This window comes from Acanthopagrus latus, chromosome 22 (assembly GCF_904848185.1).
Source record: "Acanthopagrus latus isolate v.2019 chromosome 22, fAcaLat1.1, whole genome shotgun sequence".
NCBI lineage: Eukaryota > Metazoa > Chordata > Actinopteri > Spariformes > Sparidae > Acanthopagrus > Acanthopagrus latus.
The window spans coordinates 18,361,072-18,385,099 of NC_051060.1; the positions used below are offsets into that span (position 1 = coordinate 18,361,072).

At 41.4% G+C, this 24,028-nt stretch overlaps 2 protein-coding genes across 4 annotated transcripts; both read left to right on the plus strand.

Annotated features, from left to right (window-relative positions):
* The first annotated feature begins 2,504 nt into the window (after positions 1-2,504).
* scml4 (Scm polycomb group protein like 4) lies at positions 2,505-21,636 on the plus strand. 3 transcript variants are annotated; one of them, XM_037087160.1, is made up of 7 exons: positions 2,505-2,884; positions 8,801-9,092; positions 13,997-14,199; positions 15,757-15,886; positions 18,008-18,220; positions 19,197-19,342; positions 19,940-21,636. In XM_037087160.1, the coding sequence occupies exons 2-7, from the start codon at positions 8,840-8,842 to the stop codon at positions 20,063-20,065; spliced, it is 1,071 nt and encodes a 356-aa protein (XP_036943055.1). In that variant the 5' UTR covers positions 2,505-2,884; positions 8,801-8,839; the 3' UTR covers positions 20,066-21,636. The 3 variants fall into 3 exon arrangements, with proteins under 3 accessions (XP_036943055.1, XP_036943057.1, XP_036943056.1); XM_037087162.1 differs by lacking the exon at positions 2,505-2,884 and adding an exon at positions 11,109-11,169 and having other exon boundaries at positions 8,968-9,092; XM_037087161.1 differs by lacking the exons at positions 2,505-2,884; positions 8,801-9,092 and adding an exon at positions 12,967-13,161.
* A 236-nt stretch (positions 21,637-21,872) lies between these two features.
* Positions 21,873-22,715, plus strand: LOC119012489 (mitoregulin-like). The gene is made up of 2 exons (XM_037086378.1): positions 21,873-22,111; positions 22,408-22,715. The coding sequence occupies exon 1, from the start codon at positions 21,938-21,940 to the stop codon at positions 22,106-22,108; it is 171 nt and encodes a 56-aa protein (XP_036942273.1). The 5' UTR covers positions 21,873-21,937; the 3' UTR covers positions 22,109-22,111; positions 22,408-22,715.
* The last annotated feature ends 1,313 nt before the right edge of the window (positions 22,716-24,028 follow it).

Consider the following 24,028-nt stretch of genomic DNA (forward strand, 5'->3'; position numbering starts at 1 on the left):
ATCACTAGTTTTTAAGTAATTTAATGAATTAAAAACACATTAGGGAACTTTAACCACCAATTTCGTCTTAGATGGTGTTGTAGAGAAACCATTCCTGCATCATTACGCAAACCTGTGTCCCTGTGTTTTCAGTTGATGAGTGCTCCAACTAAAGATTTTTACTTCTGCGATGGAAGTTGATTTTCACCCGTGTCAGTTTAGGGCTGGGAATCCAACTTAAACACTTTTATGGCAGCGACTAAACTGCCTTGATACTACTGAGTAGCTGAACATGTCTTGTCATTTAATACCAAGGTTTAAGCTGCGGTCTGGAGTTCTGAGAAGAAAAGTGGACTTGACCAGAACATTTGAATGATAAAGCTCCCAGGTCCCTCCTTCTTTCTCTCTGCTGTGCTGCAGCCATGCCTTCAGAGCCCCTCCCCACAGAGGAGCCTGCTGGTGCAGGTGCAGGCTTGTAACCACGGTAACAGAGGAATTCAAAATAACAACAACAACATGAGCCCTGATTGTTCTATTTCTGACCAATACAACTAAATTACAATGAGTGCCTTATGCCGATCACTGTAATAACCAGAGTAACGAACACTATTCCTCACATCGCTGTAGATGATGTTACCAGCTAATCATTACCTGGTGCAACATTTTTTCTCTGAAACATGAGTAACGTTATTTCTCTAAACCAATTAATGGTAATGATTAATGTCCCATGCCCTCTTTATGTTGTCTTTGTGTTTTTCTTGCCTCAAATTTCCCCTCGAGGGACAATAAAGACATGAACTTAACAATTCAACCACTTCAGAGCGTCCTGAACACAAACTAACCTTGCTATAACTGCCCGGACACTTGAAAGACACTTTTTCTAACCAGTAGCCATAAACACAAAGCTGTAACATCGTACGTCCATATGAGTATTACTGTAACCGCCACCGTAGCCTTGTGGTTAAAACTTAGAATTAAACATATATCAAGCAGGGGTCCTTACTTGACCAGCAGAAAAGCAGCTAACTGCGTTGCTCATGAGTCCAGCTCTTTCCACCTCTGAAATGATACTCTGATATTTATCCTTGTTTTCACGCTGGCTCGGTCCAATTCTTTGTTTTTACACAGCTTTTCTTCGTCAGTCTTCTTATTTCTTCTCTTTGACGTGGGCAATGGTGGGGCATTTTTTAGCTCTGTTGTTGTTGTCTGTTCTCTACCATTAGTTACAGTTTGGGCATGAACATATCTGACCAGGTAAGAGCAGAAACTGCCCCTGCGCGGGGGAGGGGCATGGCTGAATAGGCACTGTGTGAGAGAGGGGGGCTGCCAGCAGCGATTGACACTTCTCAGACACTCTCCTTAGCTCTGACTGGTTGCATTTTACCAGGAGTGGTGGATTCTTGCAGTTCTAGCAATTCTAGTTACAGTCTATAGCTTTAATGGTTAGTGTCAGTGAACCAACAAGCATGCAGCATGCTTGTTGTGCCAAGGTCTAATTGTGCTGGTGATTGGCTGTCTTGGGGGACATTTTCACTGATATATCTGGGCCTGGATCTTGATTTAAAACATGTTAAAAATCTGGCATATTTAGGTGACTCTCTTATGAATGAGTACAAAAGGGGACATTTGGGCTTTTAGCAAAGGTATGTGCTCTACTGAGTGCCATGCCAAGACGACATCCTTAAATGTCCTGATATGTCCACACCCAAAAAAAACTGACCCATAGAGAAAAATAAGTGTTCTAATTCTAATTCTAAGTGTTTCAGTTTCTTGAAGATGTTGCACATCTCATTTAAGAGGCTTCTTCGGTTCTAACTATTTCAGCCAGGAGACCCGTGAGCACTGAGTGTCAGAGTCCTTGGGGCCACTTGTGGGTCTTGTGGGTTCCCTCCCCAGACAGCTTAACAACCTGGACTCATCTAGCCCTCGCTCACACATGTCCTTAACGACTCTGTGAGGACACTCCCATACAGATAATATGGGCCATCTATTATCAAAAGTTGACAATTCATTTAACACTTGATAATTATTTTACTGATTGTTCAAAGACAGAACAAAATCTGGTATTAGCATATTGATTATCCTCTTTAACTGAGATAAAATTGTGCATAATATGGGAAGTGAGTCGGGGCCCAGCAGAAATGGCTATAGTTTCCTCTGCATTTTGGACAGGTGTGGGACAACCCTGTTGGTAAGGTTTGCAAATTTAGGGTTAGGGGTTTGTCTCTGCTAATCTCTCCTAGAAACCATAATAACCTTTACAAGCTAGGCTAAATTTAGGCTAATGGAGTGAAACAACTGAATTAGCATATCAGTTATAGCTATTTGACTTAAGAAGACAGGAAATGATTATAGCCGAATTACTGTGTGTGTTTGAATGTTTGTGTTGACACAGTGTGTTATCAGAAAAGAGGCTGACTCTGTTCGTCTGTGTTATTTACAGTGATTCCTCCTCTCTCCTCTGTCTCTCTGTTCAACCAGTGCAAGTAAATGAGATGCAGCTTTAAAAAAAAAAAAAAAAAAAAAAAAAAAAAAAAAGCAAGATAGGAAAATTAACCTCAACAGCAGCCCTCCTCCCCCAAAATTCACGTTTTCTCTCCCTCCAACTTTGACGCCCTTGACGACGCTACAACTCCTGCCCAAAAAAAACCCCCAACAACCTCCGTACAGCGTCGGGAAGGTCAAATCCCCTCCGCCCGCAGAGCTCCGGAGCAGCCCGCGGTGCTCGCTCGACTTCCCCTCCGCCGCAGCTGCTGCAGGGGTGGAACCAGGACCGACCCGCGCCGAGAGTTCCGCTGTGTTCCAGCCGCCTCTCTCGCTCCATGCACCGGCGTAGAGTCTGGACGCAGTCCGCCTGCTGTGGAGAGATAGACCCCCGCCGCTGAGTCGACCCCCGTCGAGACAGGTAAGCACAGACTTCATTAATGACCGATTATTGTGTAACGAGGATTAATTTAACAGCAGGCTAACATATAACACCGCCTGACTCCAGCTGAGTGGAAAGACAATGACAGAGATGCTGCTGGTTAATGTCATGATGCTGACTTGTGTGTTCCTATCAGATGTACTTTATAAAATACTAAACTCATATCTGCTTTCAAATGCACCCATTAAGTCTGCATTTGATAATGTTACTGTTTTCTTTGTTGTTGTTTTTTTTTTTAGCATAGATTAATTATTTAAGCCTCATTAATGTATCCTTATTTACTTAAAGTAGGTATTAAATATACATTTCACAATAGACACTTTTAAAGGCCAGCAGCCTAAACTGAGCCAGTGGACTGTGACCTCTCTGTGTGTCTATCTATAGTGTCTATAGTGTTACTGGCAACACTACACACACATATACACATGTACACACACATACACGTAGGCCTATTATACTGGGTTATATTTGAATACGGCCCACTGACAGTTAACCGTTGACCCCCACCAATCTAAATTCGTTGAGGTCAGTGCAAACCTGCAGCGGCGGAGGTGGTGGGGACTGTTTAACTGATGATTTGTTGCAAATGCAAATATGTCGAAGAACATGGCGACGGTTATCCGTTTTTTATCATATCATCAGGGACGTTTTTTGGTCATTGTTCTTGGATTCAGAAAGTTAAAGTTTAATAAATGGCTGCACTGTGCAGAATGACTGTATTCCCACCAGTTCTGGTGGTGGAGGACGTGTTCAGGTTCTTCAGTAAACCAAAAAACTAAACTAGATAAAATTGAATGACATTACTAATACCACAGTGTTTAAATACTGTATTGAAAATGTAAGTTTATGTTTATTTACCGGCAATCAGTTGTACTTACAGTATTAAAAGTATGTACTTGGTGCAGAAAAATGGCCACTGTGCTGTTATATTAATACTAATAATGATTTTCTAGATATTATTTTACATTATGGTTGAGATATAGACTGATTATCAGCCTGGATGATTATCAGGGCAGATATTCACCATTTTTGACATTATTGGCATCAGTGGTTTTTGTTCCTGATTGTCAACAACATAAATCAGTTCAAAAATAAAAGCTTCTGTTGGTAAAATAGTGATACTGCTTTGGGATTGTGGGTCGGGTCGGCTCCCATCTGAACGCATCAGTAATTGATGGTTATACTTAAAATTCAACTATCTCACCGAGGGGAGCTTGACGTAAATGTACTCGGTTACACTTCACCTCTGACTTCCTGCGCAAAGAAATCCATCATCCTCACTAAACACAATAGCTGTAAGTGTTATTTTCTCTCCTATTTTCTCCATTGAATATATTTGACCCTGGGCTAAAAATGCGAGTTGGAATCTCAAACAAACTCCACTGACCTGATAACATTTCTGACATGTTTTTTTTTTTTTTTTTTGACTTACTTGCAGTACTCTTTAGTTGTAGCCTCCCCTTGTTTCTGTACAAGGACATTCCACAGTTTGTTTTGAGCCTCTATCCCCTCGTAAGGCGACGTTTGAGATAGCTTTTCAATAAAGAAAAGATGCTCAGCACTGAATTGCAGAGGGAAGATAGTTTTTATTGGTCCTCTCATGGCGACTTTCTGAAAACTAAGTGAAGAGGCTTTCACGCCTAACACGCACAAGCACACAGACAACCTCCATTGTGCGGATGGAGGTCAAGCTTCACTCTTCAACAGCTGAGAGCTGAACGCTGCTGATGTCGTGCCACATTTGAGCCCCAAATGTACTGTGGTGTTCAAGGCTCATAGGCGTTCTCACATTCTGGCAGACAAGAAGTGACATTTGGACTGCAGTCTGCCAAATCTAGAGTTTTAAGTTGAGTTCACTGTTCTCAAGTTCAGGTCAACAGACTGATCAGCACAGCAGTTAATGTGAGATCCAAAATGTGACCAAAACTCTTCTTCCCCATCACAGAGTCAAGTTTCGTGCCACGATGACACTCATGTGTTACACATATAGTGACTATAAAAATCGCTCATGACAGGAAGTAATACAATATGTATCACTGCTATCTTCTTTCTTTCTTTCTTTCTTTTTTATCAGATCAAATGAGTTTTATTTATACAGCCCAAAATCACAATCACATCGCCTCAGTAGGCTTTACAATCTGCATATCGAGCGACATCCTCTGTCTTTATTGCCATATTGAGGAAAAAAAACTTTTTACAGGAAAATAAAACAATGGAAGAAACCTCAGGAAGAGCCGCAGAGGAGGTGTCCCTCGCATCGACAGAATATCTGATATAAATTATAATGTATGTAAAGTGTGCGGATCCAGGAGGACAATTGATCAGGTCGAAGCATCGCTGAGCAGTGCCCGGAGCCACATGACCTCCTCTCCACCGCGGTGACCCTGAAGAGGGCAGGCCATACAGGATAATTAGCAGTAAAACAGAGGAGATCCAACTGAAGAGGCATCAGATTTTTTATAGAAATACAGATATAAGGAGATAGTAAAACAGGAGAGGGCAATGATGCAGGGGAGCCCAGGATGTGTCGATCCAGATCTGTCAATATGTGAGGCAGCAGTAGAGGTAAGATGTTACCAGGGGCGCGGCGTCCATTGTAAGGGAAAAGAGGGGAGGAGAAGGAGGAGAAGGAGGAGGAGGAGAAGTGACGCAGCTTGTGGAAACAGAAAACAAACACAAAAGATAGAGAAATACAAGGTCAATCAGAACATCTTTCTTTCTTTCTTTCTTTCTTACATAAAAGTACAACAAAAATATGGCCACTACTTTATTGCCTGGATTATATGTTACAGTAATTGAGAAATTGTCCACTACCCTTCAGTAGGCTTTTGTTCTTTTGTCATTTTGAGCTGCAGCGCACAAAATGAGACCAGATGTAAGATCTGTGCACTCTCTGTACGGAAAGTCATCAAAAGAATTTCGGTAACACCAAAATTGCGCAAGAGATAAAGGAACAATTTCCTGTAGTTAGCCGTCAAAACAGGAAGTGTTGCATATCTTGTCACCACTCACACTGATTAACAGAAAAACTCAAAATATGCACACATGATGTAACATATATGTCTTTTGCTCCACTTTGCAGAAAACACAGCTACTAGTGATCTTTGCTGGTTTCTGATCAACAAATGTGATAAAAGAACAGAGAGGTTTGGTCGCTGCAACAGTTTTACCTGCAAACAGGGTGGCGATGATCCTCTCAGGCACTTTCTCCATCATGACCACAACTTATGGGAATGAAATGCAGCTGTGTGGGTGTGTGTTTGCATATGTGTTTGTGTGTGTGTGTGTGTGTGTGTGTGTGTGTGTGTGTGTGTCTGCTCGTGTTTGATTTTTTGTTAAAGAAATCTATCCAACAAGCTTCTCTCCTGGCGCGGCTCCAAGCCACAAGTGTTTTGGTAGAGTGGCAAGATAAAGTAGTTTTCTGCTCTCTTGGGATGCCGAAGCCTTTAGATAGAAACAGAAGCATTCCCCTTGTGTGTGTGTGTGTGTGTGTGTGTGCTGGCTGGGTTGCACTCCGTTTCATCAAATCTAACTTTTTTTCGTTCTGGTTGTTTCACGGTGCTACAGATTGTGGTTGTGTGTGTGTGTGTGTGTGGAGAACCTCTTTCATGTTTGTTTGCATTGCTGTTTGATGTTTCTCTTTCTTTTTTTTTTGGTAAACGTGAAATATTGTGGTTGAGAGCAATTTTTTTTCCATCAGAGCTTAAAGTCCAGCAACGAAAAATGCTCTGTCCTTTCTCTTAGTGTCCTATCGCCTCACACTGCACAGTCATTTCTCATTTTTGCCATGGATGTAGTCCTTGTTTTGTGTGTTTAGTGTTAATTTTGCTAGAGGTACTGCTGAAACAATCAAATGTATTAAATCAGCATATTGATCAGGTGAATTATTTGAATATTCTTTCTCTTCCTTCCTCCCCCTCCTTCCTTCCTTCCTTCCTTCCTTAATTCCTTCCTATCTTTGTCTCCTAATCGTCACCTCAACACTTCGATGTTCTCACCTTTTCTGGCTGGTGGTTAGTCAGTCAGTCTTCGACTTCGACCCGGAGAGAAATAGCTATTTCCAGATGGATTTGTTATGAAATAATGTACTAACAGTCATGGCCCCCAGAGGATCATCCATATTTCCTTAGTGATGCCCAACTTTCCCTCTTGTTATGTCTTAACAACTTTTTGATTCATTGCCATGATATTTGGGAAACACAATCTTGGTGCCCAGAGGATGGATCCTAATGACTTTCATCTAGTGCCATTATCTTAGGTTTATAGCCAAATAGCAACAAAACTAATGGCATTCCCATCAGCCCTGAGCTGTAAGCTGCTTTGTTTACAGCTAATTAGCAAATGTTGGTGTTATTGATCCTAATGCATCCGTCTGGGTAAACATAGGCTGGTCTGAGCTCGTAACACAGGCTCACAAAAACAGTCTTGCAATGAATGCCTCCTACAGTGTGTATATTTCTGTAACGGTCTGATTGCATTTTAATAAATTAATTTCGTCAAAAAAATTATATTTGATGACACTATGGTTTTCCCTCCATCCCTCTCAAATTGTATTTGCTGATAATCTGTAAAGCTCTGGGAAAAAGAAGCCTTTGTGTGAATCGTAAAAGCTTCTAATACACGTTTTGTGACGATGCTGCAGGATGTTAAAATTAAAACTGAACCTCCGAGTCGGCAAAATAAGCTATAAAATTGCACACATTATTCGCCCCGAACTCCTGGCAGCGGTTCATAAAGCCCTGTGTAAACTCTCAACAGCAATTACTGCTGGACTATCCTCCACCAAACAGAAAATAAGATCTACAAAAAGGGTAATGGGGTGATGATGTGAACGTTTCCATCAGCCCCTAACAAGTTTCGCAGCTTCCCTCGCGTCCCCTCTTCATCAGCCTTTGTTCTGTCCAATACTGAGGAGACGTAGAGCTTAGTTAGTCAAAGTTAATCAGCAGATCCGGCACCCTGGAGGCCGAACTGCATTCACTTCACAGCACAATAGACACATTGTCCCCCAATACGTTTATCATTCGCAAAGCCATATTCTCCCATTAGCCACCAGTTTATTTCTTTGACCTCTGAACACACACTGGTAATTACACAACCGCCTCCCCCAGTTTAAATTTTTCTTTGTAGAGGCCAAGATTAATGTTGGGAAATGGAATATGGGAGCACTTTATCATGAGGTAAGGGTGATTAGTTGAATTCAGATTGATTAAGAATGAGCTGTTAATACATTCGCTTCTGACAGCGGGCCTATGGACCAGTGTCGACGTGCTCTTTACCTCACAGTTAAAGGTCCGTTGTACGTGATTTAGGATGAGGACTGCAACCAACTGAACACCCCTCGTCTCTAAGGAGGAAACTGCCAAAATAGAAAACAAAAAATTAGAAATAATACATTAATTAAATGTAGGCATTACTTAATTCGTTAAATGTTTCCTGAATGTTGATTTTTATATCTAAAGGCATGAATAAATAGATTTAAAAATTACTAAATTAAAAAAAAGTTTGATATTTGTCAATTCATGTCACATTCTGTAAATTAATTAATGTCTGCATTCGTTTTTAATATTATTTTTGGTGCATTTAACATCATTTTGATTAATTTATTGAGTCGTTTATTTATTTTATTATTAATTGGCCCCTCAAAATGCCAGAGGCCTTCTCTAGGCCAATGTTTGGTGTCCTTTCTGGGCTACTGTAGAACACAGCGGTGTATCATCGCAAACTCCGTGTAAAAGGTAACAAAAACATGATTCAAGGTGGTAATATTTACATAACATGGTGGTCCAACATATATAATGTTTCTGCTGTGCTTATTTTATTTGCTGTGTTGTTTGCTAGCATCTTCAGTGTTGTATCTTGATGGTTTTGAGCGTTCCCCCTCTGTGTCTGCAGTGTGATGTAGCTCGCCTCCCCCTGGTGGGCTGCGAGGGCATGAGACTGCGAGGAGGGCGGGATTTCAACCCTGACTTGCCTCTGGAACTGGCCCCTCCTCCTCCGCCTCCTCTTCCCCGTCCTTCTATTGGCTGGTTACCCGGCGTCCTCACCAAAGGTGTACGCCTCCGTCTGCGCTTGGATCGCAGTGACGACCGGGGGCGGGGCTGCTGGCAGCTGGTGGACTTGGAGGCGGCGTCAGAGCCAATTGGGCGTAGACTGAGGAGCGGGGCCCCCGACACCTGCGCACAAAGTAAGAGTTTATTCTTAAAGGGGATGTTTTTATGTAGACAAGTGATTATAAAAACATACATCTACAGAGCTTGTGGAAAGGATCACTTACCCTTAAAAAGCAAAAACGTGATTGTGAAGGAATAATTTTTACGATGTTGGTTGGGTCCAAACTGATTGTTTTCGTTACGTCTGTGTTCTGGGGGTCAGGTCCAGCTTCTACCAAGGTTTGTCAGCCATTACTATAATGCTGTTGGAATCATGTGGTATACACGTTTCGTTATGGATCTAGAGTCTTTGTTGTTGCCATTTTTGTGGGGAAAAATGCAAAACTGGCCAAGTATGGCCTAAAGTATGCGCCTAGCAACGGGACTGCCTTCATGTTAGCTAGTTAGTGTCAGCGCTGTTAACGTTAGCATCGTTAACACAAGTGTTGTTAATGTTAGCTAACATTAGCAACATTAGCGTTAGCAAGCTAAGGTAGTTATGATAGCTACAAAGAACTGCAACCATTTGCTACAACCACTTGAGGATGATTCTCAGTAGTTATTTTAAAAGTGCTCTCTCATTTATGCGTCATATTGTATGTACTCCTATTATATATTTTTTTCATATTCTATTGTCAATTCTCATTTCTATTTAATTAATTGCAAACCTTTTTTTTAATTTTTTTTTTAAAACCTTTTGTTGTTTGTTCTTAGTTCTATGTTTACTGTTTTGCACCATAACATTAAGATTCATTCCACATATGTGAAAACTTGCTTGGCTATAAACCTGATCATTATTCTGATTCTGATTCGGTAAAATGGAGTTGAGCAAAAAAGTACAAAACACAAATGCAACTGTCTTGATTGAAGTAGTGAAAATGAAAATATGTATGTAAAGCAGGAGTAGTTGCCATTGTCAACATCATCAGTGGGAAATAGAGCAGCTCAAGAGGACAATTTCAAACGCAGTTTATTTACATGCACTTGTGTTTGTGCATGTGTGTAAATATACATGTTAGTGTGTAAAGAGCGTTTTCATATTCTGTATGTGATTTGCCAAATGTGCCGATGTCCCTCCCTCCCCCCCGACCTGTGACTGATCAAAAGAGCAACACCCTTCACCTCCTCCTCAAGTCTTCTGGAGTGCGTTGTGTTACGAAGAGGGCTCGGTGGAGACAAGGACGGCAGGCTGTGTATGTGTGTGTGTATGTGTGACAGCGTGTGTGCACGCATGCTTGCTTATTTAATACACACATTGTTGTTTATGCGTTTTATTTATTCCCACCTTATCACATGACTTTGGTGCAGGATCCGATTTCACTGTCTGTTACCATGGCGACGCCCTGCCTGAGCTGTAAATAAATTCAGGGGGTTTGTTACATTGATTAGACCACACACACACTGACACACACATACACACACACACACACACAGCAGCGAGGATATATTGTTTCGAGTTAAAATGCACTTATTTTATGCATACATTTTGCTGTGTGTGTGTGTGTGTCACCGTGTATAAACTGTTTGTGCATGTGTGTGTGTAGGTGTGCAGTTCAGTGACGCGTTGGCATAACTCACTTCATTGCAGTTTTCCCCCTCTGCATAAGTGAGAGCAGATACAAATCTCCATCCCCCGAAGCTGCTGATTAAGTTATGCTAATCATTGCTGATCATTGCTGCATTACTGTGGCCATAACAGTGAGCGCCGACCGCTTTTTTCAACATGCAGCCTCCACAACGGAGAGACAATATCCCTACGTGGGAAAATAAAACGGGGCGTAGGGGTTCGCTGATCGTGTAATTGCTTAATTAGCCATAAACAAATTAGGCTGTGGTCCCAAATGTGATGTGTTAGGGCGCGGTGCAGTGGTGCAGATCTTTCCCCCCCTTTGCCTGCACAAAAAAGAAAAAAAAAATGGTGTTGTTTCATATTGTCAGCCAGTGTTAATGGGCTTCACCCCCCTCGTATCCAATTCTTTTTAAGTAAAAGATGATTATCTGCGCTCTCTCTCTCTCTCTCTCTCTCTCTCTGGGTCTGTCTCTGTCTGCAGTGTGATGCACCGTAATGGGACGGGACTGATTGAGGAGGGACATCAGGATTAATCTCACTGTGTAATTACTTTTATGATTTATGGTTCCCTTCCTTCATACAGACTCAATGGCCGCCCACCATCGTGACCAGCACAGATGAAGTGCGAGAATGTGTCGGAGCTGCGACGACCAGTCGATTAATTTCATCGAGAGAGGAATTGGTCGCCAGAAATTTAAATAATAATCGTTCCAGTTGTTATTCAAGTAAAAAATATGAAACATTTGGAGGATACGCATTTTGTAGTTTTCGAGAAGACTATCAGATCAGATGAATCAGATGAATAAATTGAATAAACAAACTGACCTCAAAGGACGAAGCAATTTCATACTGATTTAATTTGTTTCTGTTTGGCGGACCCTGCCATATTTCTAGCTTCAAACAGTTTCCTTGGGACCTTATTTTCTTTTGAAAACAGCTTGTTTATTCACTTATGGAATAAATAAATATTTCTGAGGTTGTATTATTACCTCGTTGATACACTGAATTTGAATTACTTCTTGATAACTACACAGTCACCGTCGGATTTGCTGCCTATGATAGTAAATGAAGAGTCTTTGGGTTTTGGATTTTTTGTTGGACAAAAGAAACAATTTGAATGCGTCACTTTGGGAAACTGTAATGAGAATTTCTTTATTATACTAAATGATTAATCATGAAAATAATTGGTAGATTAATAGATAATGAAAATAATCACAAGTTGCAGCCCTAGAATGTGCACCAGAATTCATTATACTGCCCTTGCTGTTTATTGTCCCTTCTGTTTATTCGGCTTTTTAGTAGTGAATACCCTGAAATGTGTCCTGACCCGTCAGATCCAGTGTTTAAACACCCCGTGAGCTCAGCTGACTCCAGACAAATCTCTTTACATGCTGGCAGCGCCTGTGTGTGTGCGAGCTGGGGGCACGCCGGCGTTTGATCCTCCTCGTGAAAGGTTAACCTGATTTTGATTGAGTGTTAAAACCCCACCAGTGTGGCTTCTTTGACCGCGGACGGGAACCGGGGCGTAACTAATCGATATGTGGCGGTGAAGGGAGAAAAAACAAAAAAAAAAAAACCTGAGTTGCACGCCACACTTGTAGCTGACGAGAACAAATCAGCACTCCAGAGCCCTGCTTTTTCTTTTATTACTGCGCCTCGGTGGGGGAAACACGCACCACCTTGCCTTTGGCAGGTCTTTTTTCTTTCCACGTGTAGATTTTTTATTATAGATAAAACAAAAAGCAGCGTACACGAGCTGACACTGAGGCAGAGAGAGTCTATAAATAAAAGGAAGACGGTGAGCCTTGACAGCAATATGATCTTTTATCACAAACAAAAGCAGCAGAGTAATCCTGAAGGGCTTCTGCTGGAGCCCTTTTGATGTTTACAGAAAAATGGATCTCTTGTTACCTGAAAGCCAAGAAAAGTTCAAGCATTTTTCCAGGATGATTAAAAAGACCTCATATTTTAGGATTTTTGCTGCGATTCTTGGACTGGACTGTGGAATTTTTTTCCTTCAGAAATAATTTGAGGACAGATTACAGCCTGTAACCTGAGCGCTCGCAGCACCAAACACTGCACAGCTTGAATCCCTTGTCAGCCGCTCTGAGCTTTTTTTTTTTTTTTTTTGAAGACGGAAGAAAAAAAAACCCTGAGCTGCGGCAACTGTAATTACATTACAGTCCCACACAGCCACACGCACACACGCACACATCGTTTTTGAGCTCAGCAGGTCTGCCGGCTGCCGCGGGATGTTAGAGGCGTGTTGCCATGACGACTGAAAGGGGACACAGAGGAAGGGGGTTAGGGTAGAAGGGAGAGGGAGGAGGGGGTTGTTTCGGAGGAAGATTGAGGAAGAGAGAGAGAGAGAGAGAGAGAGAGAGACGCAGCAGAGTTGCCGGTGTCTTGACAGCGTGTAGCAGCAGAGAACAGTCGAGGCAGACTGCTGGAGATCCATCAGGGGAATATTCAGAAAAACTGCCGCTGGAGAGAAGCGTCACACAGACAGTGATCACCAGACGGCTGTGTGCATGGTAGGCAACGCTCTGAATGATGATTGTGTGCAAATGTTGAGGTTTTTTTTTTTTTCATGTGATTTGGTCTGAGAGGAACAGGATAGGGAGGCATCATGCATATTCACGTCCCTGTTTTTTCCTCTTTCTGCAATGACAAATGCTGTCATGGCAGGAGGAGGATTTTATTCTCGATAGCGCTGAGGTCTGTCTGTTATTCAGATGTTAAAGAATATCAGGTGTAAGAGGGGTAATAAGGAGAACACCAGCCTCTGTTCAGGAGGAGTCAGTCAGCACAGAGGGACTCCTGATTCAAAGGCCACGTCAGGTGAGCTTTGAGACTGCGCTGCATGAATGAAATGATGGAGAGATCGATTGAGAGAGGGCTGCGCTGTGGAAGTCACGGCCATGTGGGTGAATGGCACTGAGACAAAACACTGTGTGCGAGTGCACACTTGATTCATTGTTTGATTGTGTGGGTGTTGTGGGTATATGTGCTTTGCTTTCACATCCTGCCTGTGTGTGTGTGTGTGTGTGTGTGTGTGTGTGTGTGTGTGTGTGTGTGTGTGTGTGCGCGTGGCTTTGTCTCTCTCTGTGCAGTAATGATATTTATTGCAATCTTTGCAGTCGAAGAGGGGGAGGGGTGAGGAGGAGTACAATGCTCTGTGTGGCTTTGTTTCTACTATTTCCTATAGTTTTTCTGTGTGTGCGTGTGTGTGTTTATGTGCGGAGGGGGCAGTCTCACTTGTGTGTCGAAGTTTCCGCTCCGGTTTGGAGGCAGCAGTGCATGCACTTTAAAGCTGCCACTTCCTGTTACCTTTCAAATGACACTCAATAGTCTCTCTGTCTCTGTCAGGTCTGATGAGTACCCTGTCTGCTGGCTCAGAGATGCAGACTCCCGCTCTAGGCCCACAGTTCATGGCCGGGCCACAGGGTAAGGTACCAGGCAGGAAGAGAGGACGGCCTCCGATCCGTAAGCTGGAGTTCCAGAGCCACTACATTGAGCCTATGATGCCTCTCAAGGTCCCGAAGAAGAGAGGCAGGAAGCCTGGCTTTAAGGTCAGTCAGTCATCATTTCAGTTGCGCGTTCACTATGTGTGACGTGTTTCTACATATTTCTCTTTCATTCTTGTAAAAAAAAAAAAGTTCTTATATTGAGATTTCTCAATTAAATGTATTGAGTGTTTTCTTGCAAACACAATGAGTGAACACATTAATATCAGTATTGTTTATGTTGACACAGGTAGCAGCCTTCTTCTTCTTCTTCTTCTGGTGATTTCCTTGGTTTGTTGGCACGATACTGCGACCAACTGTCGATCAGTGGTTAAACTGTTGATAGGAATGGGTCGTGTACGTAAGCACCATCATATGTGCGCTAATAAAGCACGAGAGCCAAACAAACCAGACATCCACTCAACTAAATATTGCTCCACAGTGCCTCTAGTGGTCAAAAAGTCAATGACGCACCTTTAATTATTGGTATGTTATTGGTCATGACATTGCTATCTGTAAAAAATGGGTAGGGCATTTGTCATATGTACTGGTATTGGTGTATTATGATATTAAAGTTTTTTCTTTAGATTATTTTATGGCATTTTGCCTTTACTGAGCTACCCACAAATCTAGCCACTAGCCACGTTCAACTTTTAGCAGTCTTGATATTATTATAATTCTTTGAATTATAATCATTAGTGCTATCGATGTCACTATGAATACTGATTCTAATATACCTTCTCTATGGCTATGGTGCTAATATTTACAGTGGTGGTGCTGAGTTAGTTTTAGCCGTGCCAGGAACCTATATTTGAACTTTTTATCATCTAAAAATGTCCCATTTCTAATACTTAAATGGATGACTGAATATTTCTAAAACAAATGACCAGTCCAGGCAGGGATGCAGCACTATACAGGTTTCAAGGAATACCGTGGTTTGGTACGTTTACATTTGCTCATCTATGGTATTGAATTTTACCATATCAGTATCATAAATATATATACCTCCAGTCTGTCAGGACATAGTGTCAGACATAGCTTTTATTCCGTTGGATAAAAACCTTCTGTTTTCATTCTTTTAAAATAATAGTGATCAGTGTGCCATACACCACAATACCACATATATTTTCTGAGACCCTAGTCTCAGCTATATTTGCTTCTAGTAATGCATAATTATGACGGCACGCTGTCAGCTTTAAAATTAAATATCTGCATCGACCCGTAATGAACATGTCTGCTAATATGACAGGCTGATGAGATGAGGTTAATTATGCGCATGCCACATGAACCATACCACATAGTTTTCTTGTTTTTCCAGGTGAATGTGCTCATTTTGAAAAGCATTGTATTCCTACATTTGCCAGTGTGCCAGGACCAGACATAATAATACTGTATGTTGAGGAAGAGACTTAATGTTTTATTCAGCTGGATAGAAAAAAAAATGTCTCCGTCAATCTGTCAAAATTAGTTGGATCCTGAGGCCACCCGATGGCCATTGACCCACTTATTGTCTGATGTTTGATGTGAATTGCAGTGATGGGGCCTCCTTGTCCTTATATATTCTACACTGAGACACTACAGATTTATATGTGTGTGTGTGTGTGTGTTTGTGTTTGTGTGTAGCTGAAGCCCAGGATGGTGATGTCCCCACTAGCCAACTCTCCTCCCAGCAGCACACCAGAACCTGAGATGGGCTCCCTCCCGCAGGATGCTGCTATCGTCCCCCACTCTGCCACACCTCAAGTCCTGACAGGTAACAACACACATACTGTAGATACATGTCGTCATCTTATAGGAGCGCCATTTACTTTTGGGAAAGATGTTTTGTTTATTTATTTATTTTGTAATTGGTTTTCATGACTCTATGGATTGAAAATAAAAACTGTCATCAAAGGGACAACTCATATTTGAGATTGTGTAACTTACATTTGTAGGACCTGAGCTTCACACAGCATTCTGGGGACCTAATTACACTCTGAGGACTTCTTGTTTATTCAGTTATGGACATACGTCAAAGAGATATTTCTGAGTTTGGATTACTACAACCTTAATAGTATATGAATTTATTTTCCAAACCTAAGTCGTACACCTTTAACCTTTCACGGGTACTTTCATGTAGGAAGTCGTAAATGATTACAGGTCGGTTCAGAGTTACATGTGATGGGAATGCTGGGGGAAGGGGAGTGATTTGTTCAAGACACACTCTCTAATGATTCTTTTTTAAAGCCTTGAGACCTGTACCAGCGGGAAGGTGTTCCTAATATTTTTACACTTATTATACACTCGCAGCTTGACGTGATGGTGTGACTCTCTGCTCTCCCTTCCTCTCTTTGTTTTTCTTTTTTTTGTATCTTATCTTTGTCATCCCCGCTCTGACTGCGACATCAATTCAGTGCTAAAATACTCCCATCTCCCCTCTGCAAGTGTCAGCGTGATGTTTCTCTTCTTTGTTCTCCATACACACAGAAGATTTGTTCTCTGTGACAGAAACATGCGTTCGGATGTAAAAACATAAAACTCGTGTGTATGTTGAATCAAAAAAACAGCTTCGATGGGCTTACTGTGTATGTTTGCCTACTTTCAACGAACATGCTCTTTCATATTCCCTTTTTAATCTTCTCGTCCAGTATTCCTCGCCTGCTCAGCCTCTAGAGGAAACCAGACATTTTTAATTCTTTCAGAAAAAGGAAAATACATCTCTTCAGTCATCCTGTCTGTCTCGCCTTTCATTTTTTTTTCCTCTCTCCCCCTTTTTTCCCCCTGCTCTGAATAAGCAAATATTTAAAGATTGTCTTCAGTGTATTTGAGGTGGGGAATAGGGGAATCTCGTGTGTCGAGGACCGGAGCTTTGCTCTTTGTTCTTGCAAATCATAAAAAAGTGTTTGATGTCAGACTGTAGACATTCAGAGGTGCACACACACATATACACACTCTTCAATCCAGTGTTGCTCCCTGTGGTGCCACCCAAACACATATGTAAATCACGTATGTGGTGAAATGGAGAAGCAAAAAATAGTCCCATGTATTTTAGGGATTTCTTTTGGGATACTGTAGAAGCATTGTGCATGCTCTTTCAAATACTCATTTTGATTTATTTAAAAGAAAATTAAATCATTTTTTATCCGAGAATATTTGAGATGTTGGGATGTAAATATATAAGAAAAAGCTGTTTAATATATGAAGGCAGCTCTCTACTCTACTGTATGTGTGTCAATCTATAAGCCCTCCAAATGTGCAGATCTTATCCCGTAATTGATTTCCTCACAATACAATACAATACGTTTGACCTTTGTGTGAGCACAAAGTAGAGGTAATTCAGAGTCATCTCAGCGGAGTATTTCGCTCTCATAAATCTGTCATGTGGTAAATCCATAACTGGCTGGCTCTGGCATCACCAGCAGGCATCTACATTATTGACAAGCTGAAAAAAATGGTGGGCACAAAGGGAGCAGATTTAGAGGAATTACCGACTACCTCTCAAAGGTAGTGGGAAAAATATGGGAGGATCGTTACACAGAGAAAAATGGGGGAGAGCAGTATTTATCACTTTGGTTCATCTATGATGTTGAAATACTCAAACGTGTCTTGTGCATCATTGTATACATTTCCTCACAATTCATTATGACATATTTTGTAACTTTTGAAACCTCTGGATCTCCGTTAGAATTTAAAGTAACACTGAATTTGAAGCGTGTTTGTCTACAAAGCACATCTCCCACTAGTGGGATTGAAAAGGTTAAAGCCACAAATAATGAAATAATTAAATTTCTCAGGATAAGTGTAAACTCTGACCTGCTGAGAAGGCCGACACTAAAGATATCTCCCAGATAGACTAGGCTCTAATGATGTCACTTTCCTGTCGATCCTCTCCCAGGAGAGACGGCAATGCCTGGTGACTTCCTGTGTGATCCACCAGTGGACTCCAAGCGGTACGCCGTAGACCCCAGTGACTCCGCCTTCAATGTCATGACGTCACAGTACCCGCTGAAACACTCCTATGGTTACCGTGGCAGCAGCTGCTCCGCTCCGATGGGCTTGTGCAGACAGGCGTCGAGCCCAGCAAGCTTCCAGGACGGAAACAGGAATGGTGAGGCTGTGTTTTGTATTCAGATGTAGTACACCCGGCACACAAGTGAACAAGCGGTGTTACACAGTGCAGACCACACTCATACGTTGATTTCCTACATCAGTGCTGTATTGGCACTTTAGATAAACCAGTTATAAAATTAGCTTGAACATTTTCCTCTGACATCGCTGTCGGGGTGAGGAGCTCAAGTTGAATTAATGTAGGGAATCTGACAAATTCCTATCATTTCACCACTTTTTATTGATCAGCAACTGAGAGGATGACGGATAGTGAAAATCTAGAGCGACATCTGGCCTCATTTAAAGTAAAGCAGCATATTTAATAACCCATTTGCTAATGTTAGCATTCAACCACTTCAACCACTTCCACTTCCTTTTGATTACATGCAGTGTCTGTCACTTCCAGGTTAAAATAAATGTGAGATGTGTGCTGATATTTATGCTTTTCCTATTGTATCATGTGACAGTAACAAACAGTAATGTTACCTAGGAAGTGGTGGAATGCTGATGTTAGCTAACAGAGGCTAATTGTTTTAAAAATATGTTGTTTTACCTTCAAAGATGGCCAAATTTCCCTCCAGATTTTTATTATCCATTTTTTTGTTGTTGATCAATTAGTGAGCCTCCCACCCTGAGTGTGATGTCAGAGTAAAATGGCCGCTGTGTGAATGTTGCTTATTAACACCGTAAAAAACCCACAAATTGTCTACAAACAAGACAGAACGTGTTAATGAGTGGGTTTTAGAGGTGCTAGCAGGTGCCATGCCAGCGTTCCCTCTGTTACCAGTCCAGTGCTAAGCTAAGCTAACCATCTGCATGCTGTAGCTACATATTAAACAGACAGATATGAGACTATTGATTTTCCAGTCTAATGCTCAATAAGAAAGCAAATGAGCATTTTCCCTGAAATGTTTTGTCTATTTGGATCCGCATCATGTAAACCATCTTCGCTCCACGTGTTCCCCTGTGCTACCTAGCGTACAGTCCGATGCCCGACTCTGGAGATTGCAAGCGTCCTGCCGGTAAGGACCCTTCCCGCTGGGGTGTGGAGGACGTCGTCTGGTTCATCAAAGATGCTGACCCCCAAGCCCTGGGACCCCACGCTGAAGCATTCAGGAAGCATGTGAGTGCAGAATAACTTTACTGTAATGCTAAATGTATTGGAACAGTGCTTTATATCCCAGCATGCATTGAAACTCCTCAAAAAAGACATTGCGTAGACTTGAACTTAGAAATCTGTTACAAGCCAACTGCATCAGCCTGTTCCCTGTGGTCCTGAGTATAAACCAGCAGATATGGAGGCTGTATGAAGACTATTACAGCATTTTTAAAGCACAGTTAGGTCCAGCCCTGAGCTATATTACGGGCCTTTTAACTCCCCATAAACTGCTGTGCTGCCTGTGATCCTCGGGCAGGACTGTGGCTTAATATTTAAAGCGGGCAGGCTTTTCTTATCATAGCTGCAAGGCTCTGAAACACCCTGAACACAGGATCGAAGTGTTGGTAATAAAGCAAACTCTACTTTAGATGTAAAACTTGTTGCTTTTCATATCTTCATATGAACTTTTTCATTAGTTCTAGGTGGTTTTCAGCTTTTATGATGTGATTTGTTTTTAATTAGTTATTAATTTTTTTTTTTAGGACACCAGTGCAGTTAAACGATTTACCGAGCAAACAGGTGCCGGATTTTCATCCTGTTTTTTTGTTTGTGTTTTTTCAGGAGATAGACGGAGACGCTCTGCTCTTGCTGAAAAGTGAGATGATGATGAAGTATCTGGGACTGAAGCTGGGACCTGCCCTCAAACTCTGTTACCACATCGACAGGCTCAAACAGAATCGGTCATGATTCTCTGAGGAGGAGCCAAATTCATCACCGCCGCTGGCTAAAACTGTCCCACAGTGGATTCTCTCTCAAAGTCTCTCAGCCATCAGCAACACATTGTGAACGCCTTTGGATCCAGAATCGATTATTTTTCATCTTGATCATCGGCTACAGGGCATCTGAATGGCTTCAGATTGTAAATAGCTCGGCTCCACACGATTGCTATATCAAAACTTGTATTGACGTCCACGCTGCAGTCTGCACACAGCTTACGAAGACACAGGAGCTTCACAAACTCGTATGGTGCTTTACCTCTTTATCATATTTAAACTGAAACAAGTCGTCGGGCTCAGGCTCAATGCTGCTGCAGTTTTAAAATAGTCGTTTTGTGAGTTAGTTTTGTTGTTAACTGATGATAATGTTGAGCCAGGTATCACTCCGCGACACAAACTGTAACAATTATCTGGTCTCTGGAGGTACTCAAATTGTAGCTTGCTTAAGTCACTGTTGAGTAAATCCAAATCAAATCCTGACCCGAGGATTTTTCATCAAGGTTTTATCTGAATATTGCAATGTGAAATGAAAAACTGCATCAGAAACTTTGTTGTGAAACAAAGTAATTTGCTTACACAAGCATGTTTTTAACCACAAACCACAGCACAACAGTGAAGCGATAAGGCGTGATCACAGTTGCACGTAGTCACACAGCGCTCACAGTGACAGGAAGGAGTGGAGACGTCGGCAGATGCCGGGTTCTAGTAAATCATATATCATGTGACATTCGCTGGTGTTGAAATGACAATATTGCAGTCTACCTTGCGAGACTTTTTTGTTTTATTTGAGGTTGCAAAGTAGCATGAGAGAAAGCAACTTGTAGCAAACTTGGTGCTCACTGAAACCGTTGCTGCCACTACAGCCACAACACTTTAACAGATTAATCAACTCGTACACTTCATCACTGTCTCTTCCAGATAAAGCTACAGTTTACATTCCTCTCATGCAATACCTCGTCAGTCATTTTGAATATAAATAGTAAAGCAGTTTTTGGTCTGCTGACTATAAAAAAAAATTACTATTAAGTAAAACTCGAGCATTAAGAGTAACTTTTTCTTTGTTCATTTTTGCAGCCACCAGAAACAGTTTTGTCATATAAGATTGTGCAAACGACAACTTGCAAACACATTAATAACCGGTCACACGCAGTATATGACAAACCTGTACAACTTGCTTAGTTTGAAACTGACTGTACAGTACTTGTTACTCACTTTAATATTTTGTGTTCAACGTGTTTTTGCTTAACATTGTTAAAGTCAGTGTGCCACAGACTTATGTGAGTGCAGCATGTATGTCTATGTATGAAGTCTGTATTTTTGGACCGTCTTCAGCCCTAGTGAGCTATTGGCTGCATTAAATGTTCACATTTCTAATTTTCTAATTTCTGATCAGATAAATTGATTTCGGTGGATATGGTGAATTTCTTTTTTGTTTTTCTTCAAATCATCTGTGAGCCACATTTAATTAATTTTGACTCTCAGATGACACTCCTTTTTCTTTTTAATACAATGTTTTTTAAAGCATACCTTTTTCAGACAAAATAAACCTTCTTCAATGAAGTCTGGCCTATTATTATTATTATTATTATTATTATTATTGTAATATTGTTGCTGAGTAGTGGTATAAATATTTATTTATTCATTCATTCATTCATTCATTCATTCATTCATTCATCTGGTTCTCCAAAAGGGATCCTAAACTCTTATTTTGGAAAGCGCGAGATTAACGTCGCTGTGGTATCGCGAGAGTGGCGGGGGGGAGGGATTCACTTCCTGTATATCTCGTCGCGATGATTTTCATGCGGCTCGCCCGAACGTGTTCATCTGTCAGCCAGAGGTGAACATGGCAGACATCTCGGAGAGGACGCTCCAGGTCGCCGTCGTGGCTTCCTTCGCCGCCGGCTTCCTGGCGGGCTGGCAGGCCAACAGAATGAGGAGGAAGTTTCTGGACTGGAGGAAGAAACGGCTCCAGGATAAACTGTCGGAAACTCAGAAGAAGATAGATTTGTCTTGAACGGTAACGTGAAGTCTGTCATGCTAGCTAGCAACACTAATGAGTGTAACTTAGGCCTGTTATTACATGACCAGCCTGCGTCTACTTTCTGTGAGCAGGGGAGAGACTTGATTTTTTTATTTTTATTTTTATTACACACTTACATACTTGAACACAGAATTCGACCTGACTGCAGTTTCTTACACTCACATGTTGGCCCAGTTATGTAAGACAACCTCCTGGCCAACTATTCTGTTAAGACATTGATCAGTTATTGTGAACATTGTCGAATAATCACTGTATCCTTCTTTATTTGACAGGTTTGGGGCTGTCTGGTCTACGTGAACCCTGGTCCTCTTCTTGGTGGTCTTCCTTTTAAAGCTGCTGGGTCCTGAATGTGCTACACGCCTGTCACTGTGGAGAAGGGACCTCAACCCGTCCTACCTGTGTCCCTTCACTTTTACCACCACACTTTTTGGAAATGAAGGTTGAACTTTATATTTCTGTGGAAATACACCCACACACCGCGTCTTCTTCTTTGCCCTCGGACACTAAACGTGGGAGAATTTGGTGATCTGGCTTCAGTGTTTGTTTCATATCTTGTGAAATAAATTATTTGTATTTTTCATGTGTTTTTTCCTCAGACTGCTACATTATGATCACTGTTGTACATTTGAGGTGACATATTCAAAAATTGTCCACCTGTCAAAGGTCACTGCAAACAAATTGTGAGCAATATATTCCCAGAGTAACCGCTAACTGCCTCTTACTAAATTCTTTGCTGCAGTTTTGGCCATTAGCCAGTTAGCTCAGTTAGCCGTGCAGCTACAGAGGACTCGAGTCTTCCTGGACCAGGAGCTCAAAGCAGCCGAAAAAGTGGCTGGTTGTTATGAAACCGAAAATGTAGTTTAATTTTTTTAAAATAATAATAATACACATATCCGTGTATTATTAATAACATTTGTTTGTGCAGCAGTTATCAAAACCAGCATTACAAAGTGATTTGCAATGAAAACAGAACGATAAAATTCACACTAATGTATGAATAAACAGGCAGGCCTGAGGAATGAAAGAGTTATACAGTCTATAAACAGCGGATGATTAAAAACCATAAATAACACACCCAGTGTGTGCCGTGGGAAAACTGAGGCAACGTGAAGTGCTTCTAAGATGTCTGGGCTTCATAAATAGTCCATTTACCAACAAAACAACAATTAAACAGCGGTCAGTGTTGATTCCAGGTGAGCTTCTGTGAACCTCAACCAGAGTTAGTGTTAATATGTGGAGTGAAATCTAATCATGTAAGACTTTAAAGTTTTGCACTTATGTGGCTCCATCTGCTGGATGAAAGTGAGAATCACAACTTTGACAAGGCAGAAATTAGTAGAGCACACACATCTGCCCCACGGTCCCCCTCTGGTCTCAAAGATAGATGTCAGCCAGCTAGTACGGCTTATTAGTTTCATCAGGATCAACGTATTGTTCCCAGAGTAATTATGCTGACATGCGGCATATATCTCAATGCTAAATAAAAGAAAAAATCAGTGAAACATTCCTTTTATCTTTTCCCACACTAAAAGTTATTGGGGTCTGTTCTGGACTTATCCTCCATCTCAGCTAGGTGGAAATCTGTTCAGTCGTTTTTTTGTGTAATTCTGCCGACAAACCATCCAAAAAATGGTGGACACAGGTGAATACTTAACCTCCTTGGTGGAGTAATGTGTAACTTTTGGGGGGGGGGGGTTAAAAAATAAATCTTACACCACATCATCACTTGTCAAACTGTAGAGTGAAAATTTCTTAAAAATCCCTGTACTGATGATTTATCATCATCTTAACACACTGACAAAATAATCTTCCACTTCTTTTTTTTTTGTCATTCTTTCATGAGCTTTCAACCACATCTCGCTCCATCTGCTGATGAAAACAGTAAGATGCAGT